Source organism: Delphinus delphis, chromosome X (assembly GCF_949987515.2).
Source record: "Delphinus delphis chromosome X, mDelDel1.2, whole genome shotgun sequence".
Classification (NCBI taxonomy): domain Eukaryota; kingdom Metazoa; phylum Chordata; class Mammalia; order Artiodactyla; family Delphinidae; genus Delphinus; species Delphinus delphis.
Genome location: NC_082704.1, coordinates 39,319,739 through 39,342,924, shown reverse-complemented (window position 1 = coordinate 39,342,924; position 23,186 = coordinate 39,319,739). Strand labels below are relative to the sequence as shown.

Sequence of the window (23,186 nt, the reverse complement as noted above, 5' to 3'; positions counted from 1 at the left end):
CCTCCCCTCGGGAAGATGGAGCTGGGATGAAAAATCAGGGAATACAACCTCCAAACTCCTCCTCCTCCAGTGAATATTCCACCCCTTCATTTGTATGCCCCTCATAACTGGCTTGCCAAAGAAATCCAGGGCAGCAGCTCCTTACCTGTCTGCCCACTCTCCCTCTGAGGGCCTATCCTTGCTTAAATAAACTCTCACTTTACTTTCTTTTTTTTTTTTCTTGCGGTACACGGGCCCCTCACTGTTGTGGCCTCTCCCGCTGCGGAGCACAGGCTCCGGACGGGCTCAGCGGCCATGGCTCACGGGCCCAACCACTCCACGGCATGTGGGATCCCCCCGGACCGGGGCATGAACCCGCGTCCCCCGCATCGGCAGGCGGACTCTCAACCACTGCGCCACCAGGGAAGCCCTCACTTTACTTTCTTAACCTCTCTGCTTCATCTCTGAATTCTTTCGTGATGAAGAAAGAACCTTAAATTCACTGGGAACAAAATGATACATTAGAAGGTTAATATAACAAAAGCTATGAACATATACTAGCTTTCCTTTCTTCTCTCCAAAGTTACATAAAGTAATAATTATAACAGTGTATTGTTGGGTTTGAAGATGTATGGGTGTCATATATATATATACATATATATATATATATATATATATTGGGTTGGCCAAAAGTTTTGTTCGGGTCTTTCCATAACATCTTATGGAAAAACCCAAACAAACTTTTTGGCCAACCCACTATAACAATAAGATCACAGAAAGGGGGAAAGGGAATAGAGTTACACAGGAGTAATTTTTCTGTATCTCATTAGAATTAAGTTAGTTATAAATCTGAAGCTGACTCTGGTAAGTTAATATGTATATGGTAACTAAAAATATAGCAAAAACATTAATGAAATTAGAATGCAACATTAGAAAATATTCACTTAATGCAAAAGAATAGAGGAACAAAAAATATATGAGACATAGAAAACAAAAAGTAAAATGGCAGAAGTAAATCCAACTGTATCAGTATTAACAGAAAGTGTGAATAGATTAAACTATCCAATAAAAGGCAGAGTTGTAAAGTCTAGTAATATGCTATCTACAAGAGACACACTTCAAATTCAAAGATACAAATATATTTAAAGTAAGAGGATAAAAAAGATATACAAACAGCAACCACAAGAAAGTTGAAGTGGCTATAGTAATATCAGACAAAGTAGACTTTAAAACAAAAATGTTAGTAAAGACAGACATTTTATAATGATAAAAGGGTCAATCTATCAGGAAGATATAACAGTTATAAACATATATGCACCTACTAATAAAGCTTCAAAATACATGAAGAAAAATTGACAAAAATAAAGGGAAAAGTAGACAATTCAACAACAATAGTTGGAGATTTTCAATATTTAATAATGGATAGAACAACTAAGCAGAAGATCAACAAGAAAATAGAAGACTTGGGGCTTCCCTGGTGGCACAGTGGTTGAGAGTCCGCCTGCCGATGCAGGGGACACGGGTTCGTGCCCCGGTCTGGGAAGATCCCACATGCCGTGAAGTGGCTAGGCCCGTGAGCCATGGCTGCTGAGTCTGCGCGTCCGGAGCCTGTGCTCCGCAACAGGACAGGCCACAACAGTGAGAGGCCCACGTACCGCAAAAAAAAAAAAAAAGAAAGAATAAAAGAAAATAGAAGACTTGAACAACACTATAAACCAACTAGACCTAATAGACGTCTATAGAATACTCCACCCAATAATAACAGGATTATTCTCAAGTACACATGGAACATTCTCCAGGATAGACCATATGCTAGGTAATAAAACAAACCATGATAAATTTGAAAGATTAGAAATAATATTAAGTATGTTTTCCGATAATATGGAATGAAAGTAGAGAACAAAAACAGAAAGAAATTTGGGAAAATCACAAATACATGGAAATTAAACAACATGCTCCTAAATAACCAATAGATCAAAGAAGAAATCAAAAGGGAAATTAAACTATATTGAGATGAATGAAATTGAAGATACAACATACCAAAACTTATGAGAGGCAGCTAAAGCAAGGCTTAGAAGGACATGTATTGCTGTAAATACCTATATTAAAAAAGAAGAAAGATCTCAAATCAATAACCTAACCTTTTAACATAAGACCTCAGAAAACAGAGCAAACTAAACCTAAAGCAAACAGAAGGACGGAAGTAATAAAGACTAGACAGCAGCTAATGAAACAAAGAACAGAAAAACAACAAAGAAAATAAAGCTAAAAGCTGATTCTCTGTAAATATCAATAAAATCGACAAACCTATAGATTGAAAAGAAAGAAAACTTAAACTACTAGAGCCAGAAATGAAACAGAGGACATTACAACTGACTTCACAGAAATAAAAGAATTATGAAGGAATACTAAGAATAATTGTATGCCAATACATTAGATAACTTAGATGAAATGAACAAATTCCTAGAAAGACACAAACTACCAAAACTGACTCCAGACAAAATGGCAAATATGAACATACCTATAATAAGAGAATTAATTAGTAAACAAAAAGCTACCAAGAAGGAAAAGTCCAGGCCCAGATGGCTTCACTGGTGAAATCTGCCAAACATATAAAGAAGAATTAATACTACTTCTTCACAAATTTTTCTAAAAAATACAAGAGGAGAGAATACTTCCTCACTCATCCTATAAGGTCAGTATTATCCTGTTACCAAAACCATACAAAGACATCATATGAAAAGAAAACTACAGATTAATATCTTGTATAAATATGGATGCAAAAACCCATCACAAAAATACTAAAAACTGAATCCAGCAACATATAAAAAGAATTATACACCAGGAGCAAGTGGGATTTATTCCAGGAGTGTGAGGTTGGTTTAACATCCAAAATTCAATCAATGTAAAACACCATATCAATAGAATAAAACACAAAAACCACGTGACAATCTGAAAAGGTGCAGAAAAAGCATTTTAAAAAATCGAACACCTTTTCATGATAAAAACACACAACACACTATAAATAGAAGACAACTTCCTCAACCTGGCAAATGACATCTAGGAAAAATGCACAGCTAACATACTTAATGGTGAAAGACTGGATGTTTTCCCCTTAAGATTAGGAACAATACAAGGATGTTTGCTCTTTCCATTTCTATTCATCATTGTGCTAGAGGTTCTAGCCATGGCAGTTAGGCAAGAAAAAGAAAGAAAAGGCATCCAGATTGGAAAGGATAGAAGTAAAATTATGTTTATTCAGAGATGACATGATTTTATATGGAAAATCCTGAAGGATCCACTAAAAAACTATTACAACTAATACATGTGTCCAGCAAGGTGGCAGGATAAAATTTCAATATACAAAAATCAATTGTATTTCTATATACTTGCAATGAGCAATCCAAAAAATGAAATTAAGAAAGCGATTCCATTTACAATAGCATCAACAAAATAAAATACTTGGTGATCAATTTAACAAAAGAAGTGTAAGAATTGTACATTAAAAAATTAAGAATGTTGTTGAAAGAAATTAAAGATCTAAAAAAGGAAAAACATCTTATGTCCATGGATCAGAAGACTTAATATTGTTAAAATGACAATAATCCCAAACTGATCTACAGATTAAATGCAATCCCTATCAGAATCTATTTGAACATCTCTGTAAAAACTGACAGGATCACACTAAATATTCGAAATAGAGCTACCATAGGACATAGTAATTCCACGCCTAGTTATATACCCAAGAGAAACAAAAACATATGTCCACACAAAAACTTGAATATGAACGTTTATAGCAGAATTATTCATAATAGCTAAAAGGTGAAACAATCCAAATGTCCATTAACTGATGAATGGATTTTAAAATATGGTATATCTAGATGATGGAATATTATTTGGCTATAAAAAAATAAAGTACTGATACATGCTGCAACATTTATGGACCTTGAAAACATTTTGCTGAGTGAAAGAAGTCAATCACAAAAGACACATATTACATGATTCTATTTATATGAAAAGTCTACAATAGGCAAATCCATAGAAACAGGAAGTAGAAGAGTGGTTTCCCTGGGTTGGGGAGAATGAGGGGGGATGATGGGTGATAGCTAAAGGGTATGGGCTTTTGTTCTGAGATGATGAAAAAGTTCTAATATTGACTGTGGTGATGGTTGCACATATTTGAGGATATACTACGAAACACTGAAATGTACACTTTCAATGGGTAAACTGTATGATATGTGAACAATATCTCAATAAAACTGTTTAAAAAGAGAATGAAAGAAGCCATCATTATAGATACTCCAAACATTTAAAGGATAGTAATGGGAATATTATGAGTAACGTTACATCAATAAACTCAATAACATAGATAAAATTGTCAAATTCTCTGAAAGATACAAATTGCCAAACTCACTCAAAAAATAAATCGAAAACCTGAACAGAAGAATGGTTTTTAACCATCATGTCTCTAGAAGAAAATAAGGACCCTAATTCGTAAGCATATCTAACTTCCATGGTGTAAACCATGGCCAATTTCAAGCTATCGAAGCGACATCACTGAATGAAGATTTGTTAAGAGATGAAAACAATCAGCTCTCATTAGCTGGTACAAGCCAGCTCCAGCATGACACTGTCTGTTATCTATAAAAGAAAATTAATTTGTTATTAAAAACCTTCCAGGAAAACCCCAGGCCCAGATGTCTTCACTAGTGAATTCTATCGAACATTCAAGGATGAAATAATACCAATTTTAAATAGACTCTTTCAGAAAGTAGAGGAACAGGTCTCCTCTTATATAATGAGGCCAGAATTACTCTGATACTAAACAAAAACATTACAAGAAATCTAAGACCAATATACTTCATGAACATAAAAGCAAAAATTCTCTTAAAAATTTTGGGAAATTGAATCCATCTATATGTAAGAAGTATAATAAATATATCATGACCAAGTGAGGTTTATCCTAGGAATGAAGTTGGTTGAGCACTCAAGAGTCAATGTAATAGATAGCTAGTGGGAAGCAGCCGCATAGCCCAGGGAGATCAGCTCGGTGGCTTGTGACCACCTAGAGGGGTGGGAGGGAGGGAGACGCAAGAGGGAAGAGATATGCCAACATATGTATATGTATAACTGATTCACTTTGTTATAAAGCAGAAACTAACACACAATTGTAAAGCAAATTATACTCCAATAAAAATGTTAAAAAAAGTCAATGTAATTCATCATACTAACATGATAAAGGAGAAAAATTATAACCATTTAAATAGATACATAAAAGGCATTTGATAAAAGACAATACCTACTTATGATAAAATTTCTTAGGAAATTATGAATAGAAAGGAAGTTCCTCAGCCTGAAATAAGGCATCTATGAAAAAACTACAGCTGACATCATACTTAATAGTGAAAGACTGAACACTTTCCTCCTATGAAAGGAACAATTCAAGGATGTCTGTTCTCACCACTGCTATCCAACAATGTACTGGAAATCTTAATTAGTGCAGTAAGGCAAGGGGAAAAAAAGTGTGCAGATGGGAAAAGAAGTAAAACTATCTTTATTTGCAGGAATATTACAAGCATGTACATAGAATGCCCTAAGAATCTATACAAAGTTATTAGAACTGATAAGTGAATTTAGCATGCTCTCAGGATAAAATGTCACTATACAAAAACCAAGTATATGGGGGCTTCCCTAGTGGTGCAGTGGTTGGGAGTCCGCCTGCCAGTGTGGGGGACATGGGTTCGGGCCCTGGTCCAGGGGGATCCCACGTGCCGCGGAGCGGCTGAGCCCATGCGCCATGGCTGCTGGGGGCTGCACTCTGGAGCCCGCGAGCCTAAAATGCTGAGTCCACGTGCCACAACTACTGAGGCCCGCGTGCCTGAAGCCTGTGCTCCACAACAGGAGAGGCCACCGCAGTGAGAAACCTGTGCACCGCAACGAAGAGTAGCCCCTACTCGCCGCAACAAAGAGTAGCCCCTGCTCGCCGCAACTAGAGAAAGCCCGTGAGCAGCTGTGAAGACACAATGCAGCCAAAAATAAAATAAATAAATTTATTTAAAAAATCAAGTATATGATACAGCCACTATGGAGAACATTATGGAGGTTCCTTAAAAAACTAAAAATAGAACTACCATACAACACAGCAATCCCACTACTGGGCATATACCCTGAGAAAACCATAATTCAAAAAGTCATGTACCACAATGTTCATTGCTGCTCTATTTACAATAGCCAGGACATGGAAGCAACCTAAGTGTCCATCAACAGATGAATGGATAAAGAAGATGTGGGGGTTTCCCTGGTGGCGCAGTGGTTAAGAGTCTGCCTGCTGATGCAGGGGACACGGGTTCATGCCCTGGTCCGGGAGGATCCCACATGCCTCGAAGCGGCTGGTTCCGTGGGCCATGGCCGCTGGGCCTGTGTGTCTGGAGCCTGTGCTCTGCAACGGGAGGGGCCACAGTGGTAAGAGGCCCACGTACCGCAAAAAAAAAGAAGATGTGGCACATATGTACAATGGAATATTACTCAGCCATAAAAAGAAACAAAATTGAGTTATTTGTAGTGAGGTGGATGGACCTAGAGACTGTCATACAGAGTGAAGTAAGTCAGAAAGAGAAAAATAAATACCGTATACTAACACATATATATGGAATCTAAAAAAAAAAAAGTTTCTGAAGAACCTAGGGGCAGGACAGGAATAAAGATGCAAACTAGAGAATGGACTTGAGGACACGGGGAGGGGGAAGGGTAATCTGGGAAAAAGTGAGAGAGTGGCATGGACTACCAAATGTAAAATCGATAGCTAGTGGGAAGCAGCTGCATAGCACAGGGAGATCAGCTCCGTGCTTTGTGACCACTTAGAGGGGTGGGATAGGGAGCTGGGAGGGAGGGAGATGCAAGAGGGAAGAGATATGGGGATATATGTAATCAGCTATATATGTATAGCTGATTCACTTTGTTATAAAGCAGAAACTAACACACCATTGTAAAGCAATTATACTCCAAGAAAGATGTTAAAAAACAACAACAACAAAAACACAAAAAACAAAAATCAAGTATATATCTTATGTACTGGAAATAAACAATTAGAAAATGAAAAATTTAAATGCCATTTGCAATGGCATCAAAATGAGTGAAGTAAATAGGGGTAAATTATAGGAAATACCTGAAGACTTATACACTGAAAACTAACAGTATTTTGCTGTGAGTAATCATGGAAGACCTGAAAAATTACAAAGTATACCATGTTCATGTATCAGAGGACTCAATACTGTCAAAGTGGCAATTCTCCCCAGATCTGAATACTCAGTATAATTCCAATTAAGATCCCAGCTGGCTTTTATTTGTGTATGAAAATCTACAGGCTGATCCTAAAATCTGTAAGGAAATGCACAGAATCTGTAGCAGTCAAAACAATCTTTAAAAAGAGTATCAGAGGACTGACAATAACTGACTTTGAGCCTTCCTATAAAGCTGTAGTAACCAAGACAGCATAGCATTGGCAAAAGGATGGGAGTGAAGATACACGGTATGTGTGCCTGCCATTTTTGTTGTCCGGTTTGCATGTTGCATTTCCCGTGCCCCATGAGCACCAAATTCAAGTGGACCCTTGATGAATGGGTGCTTAGCAAGACTCAAAGCAAGAAAATGGCAATGTCCTTACGTCTATGATTGCTGATAGCCAGGAGAGGCCACCTTTTTGGTTCCACTCAGAACTTACTTCCAGGGACTTCCCTGGTGGTCCAGTGGTTGAGAATCTGCCTTCCAATGAAGGGGACACAAATTCAATCCCTGGTGGGGAACTAAGATCCCACATGCCACAGGGCAACTAAGCCTGTGCACCACAACTACTGAGCACGCAGGCCACAAGTGGAGAACCCACGTGCCACAGCTACAGAGCCCACATGCTCTGGAGCCTGCACGCCACAACTACTGAGCCCGCATGCCACAACTAGAGAGAAGCCCGTGCACTGCAAAGAAGATCCTGCGTGCCGCAACTGAGACCCAACACAGTCAAAAATAAATATTAAAAAAAAACTTACTTCCAACACATAGTCATATTCCAAGAACCCCAAATGACCAAGAAACCCAATCATATCCTTATTGACATGTATTACTTCCTTGAATTTGCCAACCACTTACTGTTGAAAATGATGACAAAGAAGAAAAGATAGAACAACCCACAGTTCCAGTTCCATTCTATGCGTGCAGAATGTGCATGTGTGCACGTACCAAGAAGTAAAATAAAAACAGTTGAGTCAGTTTTGTGCAGCATTCCACTGTTCTGGTAAGAAGTGAATACATATACAAAATATGAATTATGCAACTTTGGTGCTTCTGCACATGAGTCAAATGCTCTTATATGCATTTAAAACTGACATTGTACAATATAAAGATGGACTATATCATTTATGCTAATAGTTAAAATTTTCAACTGTCCTTTACTTAGAACAACATTAAATAATAAATAGAAAGCACCATGTCAAGGTCAACATCAGTGGTCATAAATCACATTGATAGCATGCAGCCGTGATATGATGTGATGAAATTGCACTTTATCCTGTGATCTTCCTCCCCCACACCCATAACCTCAGTTTAACAAAGAGAAAAACATCAGACAAATCTCAGTGGACAGGCATTCTACAAATACCTGCCTAGTACTCATAATTATAAAGATCATCAAAATCAGTAAAAGTCTGAGAAACTGTCACAGCCAAGAGGAGCCTAAGGAGAAATGACAACTAAAAATATGTGGTATTCTGGATAGGATCCAGGAGTAGAAAAAGGGCATTACGTAAAAAAAAGGAAATTTGAATAAAGTAGACTTTAGTTAATGACAATGTGTCAATACTGGTTCATTACCTACAACAAATGTACCATACTAATAAGATGCTCCGGGGTACAGAGTATATGGGAATCCTCTATAATACCTTCTCAGTTTCTTTGTAAATCAAAAACTGTTCTAAAAAATGAAGTCGACTAAAAGAAAAAGTCAAAAGGGAGACCACAGAAAAAAGAAAAGCTTTATATGTTAGTACCTTTAATAGCACTTTTTTCCTTGCTTTTTGAACAAAGGGCTTTGCATTGTCATTTTACACTGGGCCCCGCAAATTATGTAGCCTACCCTGCCTCTGTCCCTACCTCTGTCACCCAGACTTCAGACTAGTGTTGTTTTGGACCCTTCTGAGAGTCCCTGAGGCCAAGAGTGAGTAAGGCTCTGAGTATGCTGGGGCCCAGGAGGGAAGAGTTCTGTGCTCTGAACTCATCTGGATTCTGGGAAAGGCAGCAGCAGCCAGTCTGGAGAGGCCCCCACTCAGGCCAAATGGTGTTCCTAAGAGAAGCCCTTTCTCACCTCACCGCGGTGGGCAGTGTGGAGTCAGAGCATCCTAGAGCTGCAAGGGACCTCGTTCACCACAGCCCCTGACCCCATCTTTTAGGGCGAAGGAGGAGGACACAAAGAGAGGCATGGAGAGGGGTAGAAGGCTCCCAGCCTCCAGAGCCCTCCAGCCAGTGACAGCCTGAGTCCTGCCCAGCCCAGAGCCAGGTACTGCCTCCCTTCAGCCCAGGTCTGGACCAGCCTTCCCTGTCCCTGAGTGTTTCCCAGAAGCCTCAGTTGCCACCCCACCTTTCTTCAGAGTCCCTTGCTTGTTTCTCTGGGCATATGCAGGATGTGTGTGTATTTGTGTGTGTGTGTGTGTGTGTGTGTGTGTGTGTGTGTGTGTGTGTGTCTGTCTGTCTGTCTAGGCTCAGTTAGGATGAGGCCAGAAGCAGAAAAGAGGGGCTCTTGTCATTGCATTTCCCACTTGGCTATTTCCCCCAGGGTGGGGTTGGGGGAGGTGAGCCTGAGAGCCCCAGGCTGGACAGAGCCTGCTGCAGTCCCAGGCAGCAAGTCTTGAGACCAAAGTACTGCCATGGGTGTCATTAGGAAATAATGCAGAGGCAGTAGCAGCAGGGGCAACCTCTGGGCTGGAGAGGGCAGAACTCCGCAACTCCAAGTCCAGACAGACGGGCCCTGCAAAGGGAAACCAGACCTCCATGGGGTCTGGGGGGCAGTGCTGGAGAGGCGCTCAGAGGGCAGGGGGACTCTGTATCTGCCACAGAAGTACAGCCTCACCAGGGAGCAGGAATCCCTGAACCAGAAACCCACCCTGGGCTTCCTCAGATCCCCCAGAGAAAGGCCACACCCCTGAAGACTGTTGTCATGGCAGCAGCTGCCAGGGCTGACTGCCTTCCCCTTTTCCTGTATGGCTGCCCTGCCTGCCTTCTGGGACCTTCGGCTCCTGTTCCCTGACATTCCCTTTGTACCAAATGGTTGTCACCGTGGCAGAACCCCCTTCACCTTATGCTCTCTGGAGAGCCCTTTCTCTCAAGGGAATCTCAAATCAGCTATTGTCAGGCAGAGACTTAGAGCCAATACGAAGATATTGCCTTCATTCCTTCTTTCAGGTTCTAGTTCCTCATACCTCCCTTGTCTGACCCCCATGTTTACCAAGTGCTCATCGAGGGTTAATTTGGGAGCTTTCAGAGGCAACTATGTCTTCTATCAGCAGCAGCAGAAGGTAATTCCACCCTGAGAAAGGAAAGGAGGGGAGCTGGCCTGGCGGAGCGTACTCCTGGCTGCCACACCCAAAGGGAAAAGGAATTTTTTCATTTGGAGTCAGAGCTCTTTGCTGAAGATCTCCTCTAGATCTTTCCTGAGCTTGCTGAATTTATCATCCCATTTAGTACTAATGGTGTGATGTAAATTAATATTTTGTAGCTAATGTACTGAATGACAGAATCTGAATACAAAGAATGAGGGAGTGAATCTAACTGACAACATTTAACCCAGAAAAATACAAGCTTCTGCACTTGGGTTAAAAGTAAACTGATATACAGAAGTGCATTAACAGGGGTTTGGGGATCTCAGTTGACTGCAACTTAAAGTGGATTCAACTGTGTTATATGGCATCCACAAAATCTACTAAGATCTTAGGATGCATCTGTAGATGTATCGTGGCTATTCTAGAATGAAGGGTGTGGTAAGATCACTCCATGCTACACCAGGAAGAATATCCAGTATTTTCAGACATTTACAAATTCAGGAGCATGTAGGATGGTGAGTGACTTTGAACAAATATATCACGTCAGAAGGAGCTGAAACAACTGGGGAGGTTAAACCTAAAAAAAACAGTCTTGGTGAGAACATAACTGTTGAAGGATTAAATGAGATAGTATATGAGATAGTGCTTAGTGCAATGCCTGGCACACGGGCTCAATTAATGTTAATAATAAAAGAATGATAATTAGTAGTATTATCAGTACTGTCATACTATTATTATTGTTACTAGCGCTACTCCAGGTCCTTTACACATACTGACTCATTTATTCTTTTTACCAATCCTATGAGGTAGGTACTATTTTGTCTCCAATTTTGCAGATGGGAAGTAGAGTCACAGAAAGGTCAAGTATATTACCCAGTGTATCTCACAGGTGGGCAGGGGAAAGAACAAGAACATTAACTTTGGCAGTGTCAGGTTGTCAAGGGTAAAAGGCACTTTTGTTATTTTAAACTTGTTTTGTAACACTCCAGAGGGCAGAACCAGGACCAATGTGCATAAACTACAGGGAGGCAGATTTCAGCTCAAAGGGGGAAAAAAAACACTGAATGATTAGAACTGTCTGAAATTTCCCTGGAGTATCTCTTAAGGTAGTGAGTCCTCCATCACAGGATGTGAGGAAAAAAAGGATAAAAATGAAGAATGAATAAAGGGGGCTCCTCTCGGAAAGAAACCATACAAATGATGAAGCCAACCCTTGGTGAAAAGAATAAAGAAGGTAGAGTGAAACTTGGTTTAAAAGACACATATCATTGAAAAATTGAAAGGTAAAACAGTTATGGAAAATATATAAAGGTGAACTAATATCTATCTGTCTTGCTGCTATCTCAACACAAAGTAAACTAGATGTTGGAGAAAAGTGACAAAAAGCTCTTAAAATGGGAAATTCCACGTATGAATTTCTGTTTGGAAACTTACTAGACAGGCCAGGATCCTCACAGATCTGATGGTCACCTACCCTGAAAGTGTAAATTATAAGGAGAGGTATAGTCTGCTCTCTGGAAGAAAGGTCATCTGCATGATAAAGTAGCATCCAGGCTGATGTGAGATGCAGGCATGAAGTCGAAGATCATAAAACACCATTAGATCCAAAAGTACATGCTTGTAATAACAACTGTGTTAGCATGATTTTAATCCTGCTACTTTGTGTGTGCTCCCAAGAATTATTACATAGTTTAATATGAATGTCCTCTGTGCTGAATCTATCTTTTTGGGTATAGCAGTCCCAGGACCCAAATATTTGCACATTTAATGAATTGATATAAATTTCGTCAACCAGCAACACCAGTAGGTTGCTGGTTAAAGATTTAGACCCACAGCAAAATCTATTTCTTCTATTATAAATAATAATTACTCAATAGTATATATATGGTACATATGTAATATAAATACATACATACATATATATATATAATAATGCCACGCTCTCCACCAAAAGTGCTCCCATTTCAGATAGTAAATAAGTTTTCAAACTATTTGTACATAGATGCACAAATGTGTATTTTGATTTATGAAAATCAAAGTACTCAGTCTTTTTAGATTTATGTATTGATACTTCACAAACTTTACTCTTTCTAGAGCTCTAGAACTGAATGATTACCAATTTAGACTGGAGCTTCTACTTGTGATTTAGGTCTGGAGACTCAAGAAAAAATCCTTAAGTCATGGAAAAGTGAAAGTTTATCTCCGATGAAAGTGACAAGAGATGAAAACCATGTTGATAGAGCCTAAACGGACATGATGGAGTTATGGATGTGGATTAAACCTGGAAGAAGTGGCATATGATAGTGACTCATTAAGGAGAAACAGTCAAATTTCAGTACAGGATCTGAACTGTAGGGGAAATAATGGGCCTTGGTAGCTGATGACAGGAGAATGAGGGAGAGAGGTGTTATCAGGTGAAGAGGCAATAACCCTCAAGACTGGATGCTGACCGCCTCTAGTAAACAGGAAAAGGCAAATATAAACAGAGAGGTGAGTGACGACGATGTATGGTGTGTTAGGGGGTCAGGAAATATCGGCTGGTTGCGGCAGCACCGCCGCCGGTCAAAGTGGTAACTGGGGATCTGAGCTTGGCGGTGACGCGCGGCCATCACGTGACCAGAGCCTGTGTCTGCCCAAGTCCCTCTCGTCGTGGTCCTTTTTCCCTGTCCAGACACCATCTTCCTATTGCCCTTTGGTCGAGGGGAAAAACAGAAGGAAGTAAGTCCCCTCCGCCCTCTTAAATCGGTGTAAGTGTCGGTGCTGCCCAGTAACCCCTGGGATTGGGATGGCACAGAGTTCAGGCCTTCCCCTGTGCCCAGCCCCGCCCCGCCCCCGCGCCCATATTTCGGTGCAGAAAATGGTGGTCTAGGGGGTGGGGTGGGGAGGTGAGTGGGCCCCCCCCCCACGGGAAGGAAACACGGACACTTAGAAACAGCTTCTAAGTAGTCCTTCGCTTTCACTTCCCGCCTGGAAACAAATGGCGAGCATTGCGGGGTTGGCGGGGGTCAGGGGGAGAACGAAGCTTTGAGATGGGGCGAGGGGGAGGGGAACATGGGGTGAGGCAGCTGGTGCCTAAAAAGGGACGTGTGAGTCAGTCCCTCCCTCATCCCCTCTCCCCGCCCCCTACCCTGTCTTGTCTGTCTGCAGCTCCGCAGGTCACAGCGGGGCACCTGGAGGAGAGGATGCCTAGGAGCCAGCCGCCGGGAGAGGTCCAGGTCGGGGTAGGGTTGGGCAGCGGGCCGGGATGGGGTGAGAGGGAGGGCGCTTGAGGGAGCCGGGTCCGCGGCACTGCCAGCCCGCCCCGCCCCGGCCCCAGCGGGAGAGGCCTCTGTGGCAAGGCCTGCCGGGAAAATGGTGGGCTTTCGGAAGGAGGGGGTGACAAGGTGTGGGGAGGCCGGGGGGGAACGACCAGACGCAGCGGGGTCCCGGGGGCCGAAGAGACCCTCGGCCAGCGTAGGTTGGAGTACCCGGGCCCAGACTCGGGAAGAGGCAGGTACTGGAACCCATGGGCGGGGTTTTGGTCCAGACAGCGAGTATTCTGACTCGCCTTTGCCTTTCCTGTCTCCTGTGAATAACCGTGCTTAAAAAAGACCATCCTGAACATGGAAAAAGCCTGCCAAGAGCCTGAGGAGCAGCCACAGAGCTCGCCCAAGGCGGAGGAGGAGCGGCCTCCTGTGGAACACTCTCCCGAAAAGTCGTCTCCGGAGGAGCCGTCTTCGGAGGAGCAATCCTCGGAGGAGGAGTTCTTTCCTGAGGAACTCCTTCCTGAGCTCCTTCCTGAGATGCTCGTGTCCGAGGAGCGCCCTCCTCAGGAACGCCTGTCTAGGAAGGACCTTTTTGAGGAGCGCCCTCCCATGGAGCAGCCTCCTTGCGGAGTGGGCAAACATAAGCTAGAAGAGGGAAGCTTTAAAGAGAGGCTGGCTCGCTCCCGCCCGCAATTTAGAGGGGACATACACGGCAGAAATTTAAGCAATGAGGAGATGATAAAGGTAGCAGAGGAGATGGAAGAGATGAAGCGAGTACGAAACAAATTGATGATCATGCATTGGAAGGCAAGGCGGAACCGTCCTTATCCTATTTAATGTGTTCGGCCTTTAATTCTGTTTTGCCTGGTATGAGTATTATCACCTGACCTTTGTTTGCTTTTTCACATATACCTTACCCCGTCTTCCTAATCTTAACTTTGCATGGCTTTATTTGAGGTGTTTCGCTTGTAACTGGCATAAAATTGCCCCCCCATCTGCAAGTCCCCCTCTTTCAATCATAAGTCTTCTCCATTTGCATGGAAAAGATGTACATTATATATATTATGAAGTGAAAAAAGCAATTTTCAGAAAGTGTATGTAGTATCCCCTTTTTGTAAAAAAGTATATTTATATATTAATATGAAATGAAAAAACTGAAAGTATATACTTCAAAGGCTTAACAGTGGCTATCTGTGGTAAGATAACAGGTGACTTGTTTGTTTTTCATTTTTGCTGCATCTGAATTTCTCATTTTTTCAAGATGAACACATTTTACATGTGTTGCAAAAAAAACCCAATATAATAGAAAAATTGTAAAGCAATTTAAAAATAATGTCAATCAGCTTATAAAGATAATGTGGCACTTAATAAATACTTGACAGAACTTAAATCCCATGTTTTTTTCTGAATCTCTTAGGCAGAGATGTAAACCAGGTACTGTACTCATATTTGTTTAAGGGTCATTCTTTTCCCATTTAAATAGGAATAGGAGAATTTACAGGGCTGCTGCAGAACCAAATGAGGTAAAGGTCATGTGAGCTGTACTTTTTCCCCCTACTTGCACATGCTGGACCCCATCCCCTATAGATTCCCTTCAGATACTGGGGATAGTACCCAAAGGAGGTCTCGTTTGCACTCACAAATCCTGTGCAATTCCAGGTGAGTGCCACATTCTATTCCTGTCCTGCTATTCTCTTCCCTTAGATACCACCATGTCTGCTGGGTACCGCTGCCCCTTCTCCTGGGTCCTGCTCCTTTCATGGCCCCCATCACAGCTGAGGTGCCAGAGTCCTCAAGGTGCAAAGCTTTACTGATTGCTCTGGAGTCCCTGCTGGGCTAAAGCTGAACTGTGTCTCTTAACAGATATATGAAGGATGCCCCTCCTCTAGCTTTAATATTACACCTGTCCAGGTGGATACCATCCCAGTGCTGCTTAGACCTCTATGTCTTAAAGAATTCTTAGCAGAATAGTCTTTCCTATTTATTTTTTTCCCAAAAGCCTCTCCTTTTCTCCATTGAGCGCAAACATGAGTTCACTGGGACCTGGGCTCGGAGATGAATATGTGAGCCAGACACAATGCTTTGTGCTCAGAATTGGAACCCCCTCCCAAATAATCTCCAAGGGTAACTATGGTTTTAATTGCCCAACATTTGCTTAGGGTGAGTTCTCTCCCAGGGGCTTTTGGCAGGCTTGCCTTACCAATTCATCTGACTTACTCAATATGTATAAGTTAAAGAGGAAATTAAGACCTAAGCTCAGGGACTTCCCTGGTGGTCCGCTGGGTAAGACCCCTTGCTCCCAATGCAGGGGGCCTGGGTTTGAACCCTGGTTGGGGAACTAGATCCCGCACACATGCCAAAACTAAAGATCCCGCGTGCGGCACCTAACACCTGGCGCAGCCAAAATAAACAAATATTTTTAAAAAAGACAAGCTCAAACTAAGACATTTCCCTTCTGCCCCACCCCACATCAACAAGAAACATGCAAAAGTCATTAAAGCGCTGTGTGTGTGTGTGTGTGTGTGTGTGTGTGTGTGTGTGTCTGTATCAGGTGTTATGATTTCTGTTAAACTCCTTTTTAAAAATCTAAGATTTGTAAGTAATTAAAGTACTAATATATATGCATATACATATATATGTGTCTGTATCAGATATTATGATTTCTAAGATTTTGTTTTATTGATCATGTTAATTCTAGAAACATAGATAGTGGCTAATAATTTTTGAATTATGACCCAGTCCTGAACCCAGTCTGTCTGATGGACTATGTTAGCTTCAGTGTGTTCACATCTCTAGAAAGCATGAATTGCAATTCCAAAGGGATCACGTTAGGGGTGAATTTCCCCAAATTCAACATTAAAATTATTCAAATATTTCAGTTATCAGTGTTTCTCCTATAAAGTAAGCAGAGACCTGGGCTCTACCCCAGACCCACTAAATCTGCTTTTCTGTATATGAGCACACAAGGTGGAGAGACACTGCTATCTATATACAATATACTCCTGGTTTTAGTAAGAATAAACTATGACATAAATAGAAGAAAGTACAGATGATTATATCAGAATTAGAGAGGTGAAAGGCTTGTCCAACCATATATTTAAATAAGGAATTAGAAACAACCTCATCAACTTTACTACATAAAATTTAGATTTTTTTTGCAACAAAGCAAGACCATACACAGAATAAAAACCTAAGAGAGATGACAAAACAGCAAGATGTATTTTCTATGGTTGACATTATGTAATGCCTTGCATTACTTCCTTACAATATGAGTAAGGTACATCTGAACTAAATAAATTCAAAGTTCTCCTTTGGTAATCAGATCTCAAAATGGTAAGCCAGTCCTGTGCCCTTAATTTTGCTTTTGCTTTAATTTTTTCACTGTGTGATGCCATTAGGGGGGATCTTCATGTCTCCAGACCATTTCTCAAGGTTATGGTAGCCTGATGGATGCTGATTGGGTTGGATTCTGGCTGGAGTGAGTTGAGGGGCCAGCAACTCACTTGCCAGCTTTATAGGATGGAATGAATCCAGCCCCCTGACACTGAGGGGTGGTGCCGGGGCAGGATGTGGAAAGGCTCCGCCAAGCCATACTCCTCTCCAGGGTGGTCTGACTTCGGTTTCTCTGCACCAGCTTGCAGCAGGCACCAGACTCTTCTAGGCTAAAGGCCAGGCTGTCCTGGACATACACACCAGGAGGACAACGACTGTCCCATTGCAGGTCAGAGCACTTTGCCTCTCTTTCCTTTTCCCTGTCTCTTTTGGGGAACCTTTTATAGGGGAGGAGATAAAGCCCAAGGATTCCCAAGTGGAAACATTGGTCTGAACAGTCTTTGAGCAAACAGATGTCTGACCTGGCTGGGCCTGACCAGGTAACTTGGGGCTGAAGCAGAAGGGGCTGGCCCTTCTGTCAGAGTCCAGTGAAGTAGCCCCCCTGAAATGGGGTTAGACCTCAGACACGACCTCACCCATCCCTCTCCCACTCACGTTGCTCAGATTCCCAGAAGGGCCTCAGATGTGCCCTGGCCTGTTTGGGTGGTTCTGTGGTGACTTTAGGTCTGTGTGTGCCTGGTGCGGCGCTTCTGATGTCTGCATCAGCCCAGGCCCGGAGGCACGGGAGCCTCCAGGTAAAGGGAGCTTCAAAGGCATGTGGTCTCACAGCTCAGGAGAAACAGGGTGGCACCTCCTGTGTGAACACCCCTATGCACTGCAGGCCTAGCCCACGACTTGGAGGTCAGGGTAGTCAGACTGTGGATTGGTGTGAAGATGTTTTGGAGGCGTTGATGTTGGAGGGTCAGCAACATCCAGAGCCTGGTTCTCTGGCCCCCTCACCACTTCCCTGCCCGCACAGAAGGCTGATATCCCCATCACGTGTCCAAGAAGCTACTTGCCTGGCCAACTCCAGAGCAGAAAGCGTTGAGGGTCCAGGACCCTGGAGAGAGCTGTCTGCTAAGCAGGATGCCCAAGCCCTTGGGAGACAGTGCCTGGGAGTGGGAGCCCCTCTGGTGAGGTAGGGTAGAGGGATTGGGTCCAGGGTCCTTGCAAAATGCCCAGAGACTCCTCCCTCTCCCATTCAGAAATATAAACTCAATTATTTTTACAAATGAGGAAGATTATACAGATAAATAAGAAGTAGACCCTGTGTTCTAACTCAGATTTGTCTGAATAAAGTTCTGTGTTCTGCCCACTGTGCCACACTGCCTCCAATTTAGATTGTAGCTTTGTGGGGCTTAGGGAATAATTGATTTAGACTTGCTAAGTATGGTATCCTTGTTGGTTTGTGCATTTGGGTGAGCTTCCACACTATTATCTTTTTCCAGGTGGAACCGTCCAGTAGGCAGTTAGATATGTGTCTAGAATTCGGAAAAGAGATTGGCATGGAAATACGGATTTTGGTTGGTGGTACCTGGTGCATAGTAAGCAAGAATCCAATTGTATATCCTTCTGTCCTTTCCTATAAATATATATTTTTCAAACAGAAGTGCGATTCTACTGAATTCACTGAATCATAGTCTGTGTGTAGAAAATGAACTTTTTCTTTAGACCTCTGCCAAGATAATACGTTTTGAAGAGTATTTAGAAACTAGAGGTAAGCGCGCCATCTGGTGGCCTTAGCCGGACTGCGAGCAGAAAACAGCTAACGAGAGACGGAAAGAGAGAAACTATTGGGTGATAGGGCAGAAGACCTCAATCCTGACTCACACTGGACTGACACAGTATCAGCCTCTTCCTGGGAGTGAGGTGGCACAAGAAGCAACCTATAGTTAGATGGTTTTTCTCTGTCTCAAGTCAAGATAAGTGTGTTTGTGCAAGTATGTGTGTTTAAACTGAGTGATCTTACACTATTTTCACTTTTTCTCTGATTGTGGAAGTTACATGTTTCTACTAGAAAATATCTGCAAATGTAGACAAGTATAAAAGAAGATATGAATTACTTATAGTTTCTCTACCCAGAGAAAATAATTAATATTAACATGCATGTACTTACACTGTGTGTATATATATCTCGTTTTATATACTCATCAATTTACTTTTTATATAGTATATATGTATATTACTTTATATATTTATATATTATACATTTAAATACTTTTATGTATTCATATGTATATTCGTACTTATATCTTATATAGCGTATATTTTTTTAGTCCTTTATTTTTTCCTTGTACACGTGCCATGACATTCATATGGGTATTCATTCTATCAACCACACTGCTTGGTGAAGAAGATAATCTTACCTTGTGTAGTTAAGCTGGCTAAAACTGAATGAATTTATTATAAGGGTTTTAAAAAAATAAGCTTTAATATCAATAGTGTACTTATGTAAAACTGAAACTTAATTTTCTTTTTCTCTGGTATAAGGAAAAAGTTTTATGGACTATTAGTCTGCTCATGATAAGAGATTGTGAAAGGTTTTTCTTTACCTTTTAAATAATCTGCCTAGAAAGCAAAGATTTTGTGTCTTACCAAGGTAGTTTCCTATGCTTCATATTGTCTTTATCATCAGGTCTTTGATTACTTAAAACCAAGTCTTCTCAATATTTCCTTTAAAATCTTTTTTCACTTTGGTTAGATGGAAATTAAGTAGCTTCATAATGATCTGTGATCCTTTTTAGTCAAGCGTCCACGTTCTTATTTTTGACTAACTTCCCAAAATCAAATTCTAAATGAAGTCTTTTTGACCTCAAACTAATTTTGGAATTTTCTAAAGGGGCCCTGGAAAATCTCAAAAGATTTGTTCTCTCTCCTTTAAAAAAAATGAGATATTAAACTAATTAGGCTTATTTGATATTTTAAACTTTCTTTGGGTTATATTTGTATACGTTATTAATATAAGTGTTCCAGAAATTGCATGAAAATTCTAGACTTCTGATATGTCCGGGTATAATGTTATAAGTCATAATGCTAGTTATTATCTTAAAATATTGTGCCACAGAAATAACCGAATTTCCTTATCAATTGAATTATAATGTACTCTCATCAGATCTTTAACGATGGCCATTTTTTTTTTTTTTTTTTTGTGGTACGCGGGCCTCCCATTGTTGTGGCCTCTCTCGTTGCGGAGCACAGGCTCCAGACGCGCAGGCTCAGCGGCTATGGCTCACGGGCCCAGCCGCTCCGCGGCATGTGGGATCCTCCCGGACCGGGGCACGAACCCGTGTCCCCTGCATCGGCAGGCGGACTCTCAACCACTGCGCCACCAGGGAAGCCCAACGATGGCCATTTTTAAGCCTCTTGTCATTTATAGATAGTTACTGTTTTATTCTGATGATTTTGCAAAAGTGCTTCAACTTCAAGGAGATTCTTGAAAAGGACTCTGAGAAGTACAGATTTCTGATAACTTTCACATCATACCACTGAACTGGGTAAGAATCTATAGAACTCTAATGAAAAAACTGGATTCACTGTCAATATTATGACCTAGTATGAGTGTGTTTTGTGTTTGGTAATTGCAATCATTGTTGCTTTTGTTGTGGTCATCCATTTACAATGCTTGGTGTCAGTTTATTTATCTCTTGTAAAAATAAAATACAGTGTGTGTGTGTGAAAAAAAAACAACTGGATTCATAAGACTGCTAACAAAAGATCAAGATCAACAAGAGTTAATTTACGTGGGATTGAATCAACTAACGAGGATGATTATAATTTTTTATGACTTTGAAACATCTTGGTTCTCTAACGTTTTGTTTGCCAAAGTTAAGGAAACCTCTTTTTATTTTCTCTTAAGCTATCTACGATTTACAGCTAGTTGGTAAAGTATACCCTTATGAACAAAGGTGAAACAGTTACTTTTTCTCCCTGTCTGATCCCTCCAGAGTTCGGAAACTTACTGGGTAGTTGTTTTGTTTGTTTGTTTGTTTGTTTGTTTTACTGGGTAGCTTTCATGGCAATGTAGTTGTTCGCATTGGTTCAATAAGAATCCGTTCTTGTAACAGGACACAGTTAGAAACATTGGTTATATTAACAAGACTTTAACTGTGTAGGGGAAGAAAAATAATTCACTCTACCCTTCTAAGGCCTTGGCTGAGATCTGCTGTTAATAAAAGACAGATTAACAGGAGAAAAACAAGCAGAAGTTTAATACCATGTATACCTCCTGTATAAATAGGAGATACCCAGGAAAACTGAGTAGCTCCCCAAAATGGCCCAAGCCATCACCTTAAATACTATCTTCAGCTAAAGACAAAAGATGTTGGTGGGGGTGGGGGCAGTCTCGGGCAGTTACTGTTACTGAACCGGGTTCGTTTGCCTGATGTTCAGCAAGCCAAATGATGAGATGCTGAGGTTTTATAGCAGAGGACAGGATTATTCACAAGGCAGCCATGTGAGGAGACAGGAGAACAAGTCTCAGATCTACCTTCCCAATGTCGAGGGGCTTGAGATATTTATGGGATAAAGAAGAAGGGTGGTCTTAGGCATGGGGAAAGGTGATTGGAGGTAGGGAAAATGTTAGGTAATTAGTGTTCTGTGCAGGCATATCTGAGTTATGTGCTTCTTCATGGGATGTATGTTAAAAAATGGAGGTGCTAGGGAGATCAGCTTGGTGCTTTGTTACCACCTAGAGGGGTGGAATAGGGAGGGTGGGAGGGAGGGAGATGCAAGAGGGAGGAGATATGGGGATATATGTATATGTATAGCTGATTCACTTTGTTATAAAGCAGAAACTAACACACAATTGTAAAGCAATACTCCAATAAAGATGTTAAAAATAAATAAGTAAAAAATAAAAGTCAAGGCTTTTCCCAGTTTGGTGGGTAATAATAAATAGTAAATAGTTTTTCTTCTGGGTCCTGAAAGACAGTCCTCTGGGAATGTTTTATGTCAGAATAGGACAGGCCATGGTCCATCTAAGCCTGTACAAAATGACAGGTAGCTTCCCTCCTGACTTCTATCAATCTTCATATTATCAGATGACACTAACAAGCATGATTCTATAGCTTTATATGAGTGTGATGAATAAGACCAAAACAAAATGCCTAAGTACTTTTAAAGCAATATCCCAAAACTTAGAAAGTCAGTGAGTTTCTGAAAGATTTTGTAAAGGAGAACAGTGTATATCGAATTCTACCTTCTTACTGAGGATGGTATGTACTAGAAATGTTTTCCTTTTAGGCAAAAATCTGAAAATAGATGAACTGAGTAGAAAATCTAGGTCAAGGAAGGGTTAAAGTGGAAAGTTGACCATGGCATCAGGGGTATCAAACACCAATAAAATGTACCTGGAGAGAGATGTTCATCCTTGCTTTTCCTTTAGTAAAGCTTGGTGGAATGCCTCATGAGAAAAAAAAAAATGGAGGTGTTTAGCATGATCTAAGGGTGGAGTTTTCAGCCCTCTGATGTTAAAAGGTCCTTCATCAGATACCGGCGCAGGCCTAGTTTTAGGACTGGTGGTCCCAACCAGTTTTAGCCAGCTTGAACTGGACAGGACCTACTCCAAGTTCCTGGAAAACAACTTAAGTCTCGTTACTATAGTGACCCATACGTCAGAGGCTTTATCTGTAGGGGTGGTTAAGAAGTCTTATGATATATTACCTAAGCTTGGAGGGTATGCAATTAAAGAAGGGGAAAAGAAAGAGAAAAAAATATCTAAAGCAAGCTTAATCAGTACAGGCAGATTACAAGCAGAGGGTTTTTTAACAAGCTGTTCCCTTATCTGCTGTTCTGTAAGACACACTCAAGGATTTCTGTTAAGGCGCCAGCTTCTGTTAACCCTATGGGGCATGGTTGCGTTAACAGGCAAAGCACAGTAAACAAGAGCGTGGTTGTTATGTAGCTTTGTTTGCTCCTTCTCCATGAATTTCTAGAGATTTTGTCATCCTCCTCTTCCTGGTACCAAGAGGGAGACACTCTTACAAAGATTTCCCTTACTAGACTTATT

At 41.2% G+C, this 23,186-nt stretch overlaps 1 protein-coding gene across 6 annotated transcripts; it reads left to right on the top strand.

Annotated features, from left to right (window-relative positions):
- The first annotated feature begins 12,954 nt into the window (after nt 1-12,954).
- Nucleotides 12,955-15,191, top strand: TCEAL1 (transcription elongation factor A like 1). Of its 6 annotated transcripts, none has more exons than XM_060001741.1 (3): nt 12,955-13,052; nt 13,710-13,783; nt 14,153-15,191. In XM_060001741.1, the coding sequence occupies exons 2-3, from the start codon at nt 13,745-13,747 to the stop codon at nt 14,642-14,644; spliced, it is 531 nt and encodes a 176-aa protein (XP_059857724.1). In that variant the 5' UTR covers nt 12,955-13,052; nt 13,710-13,744; the 3' UTR covers nt 14,645-15,191. The 6 variants fall into 6 exon arrangements, with proteins under 6 accessions (XP_059857724.1, XP_059857727.1, XP_059857725.1 ...); XM_060001744.1 differs by having other exon boundaries at nt 12,957-13,052; nt 13,710-13,777; XM_060001742.1 differs by lacking the exon at nt 12,955-13,052 and adding an exon at nt 13,148-13,280 and having other exon boundaries at nt 13,710-13,777.
- The last annotated feature ends 7,995 nt before the right edge of the window (nt 15,192-23,186 follow it).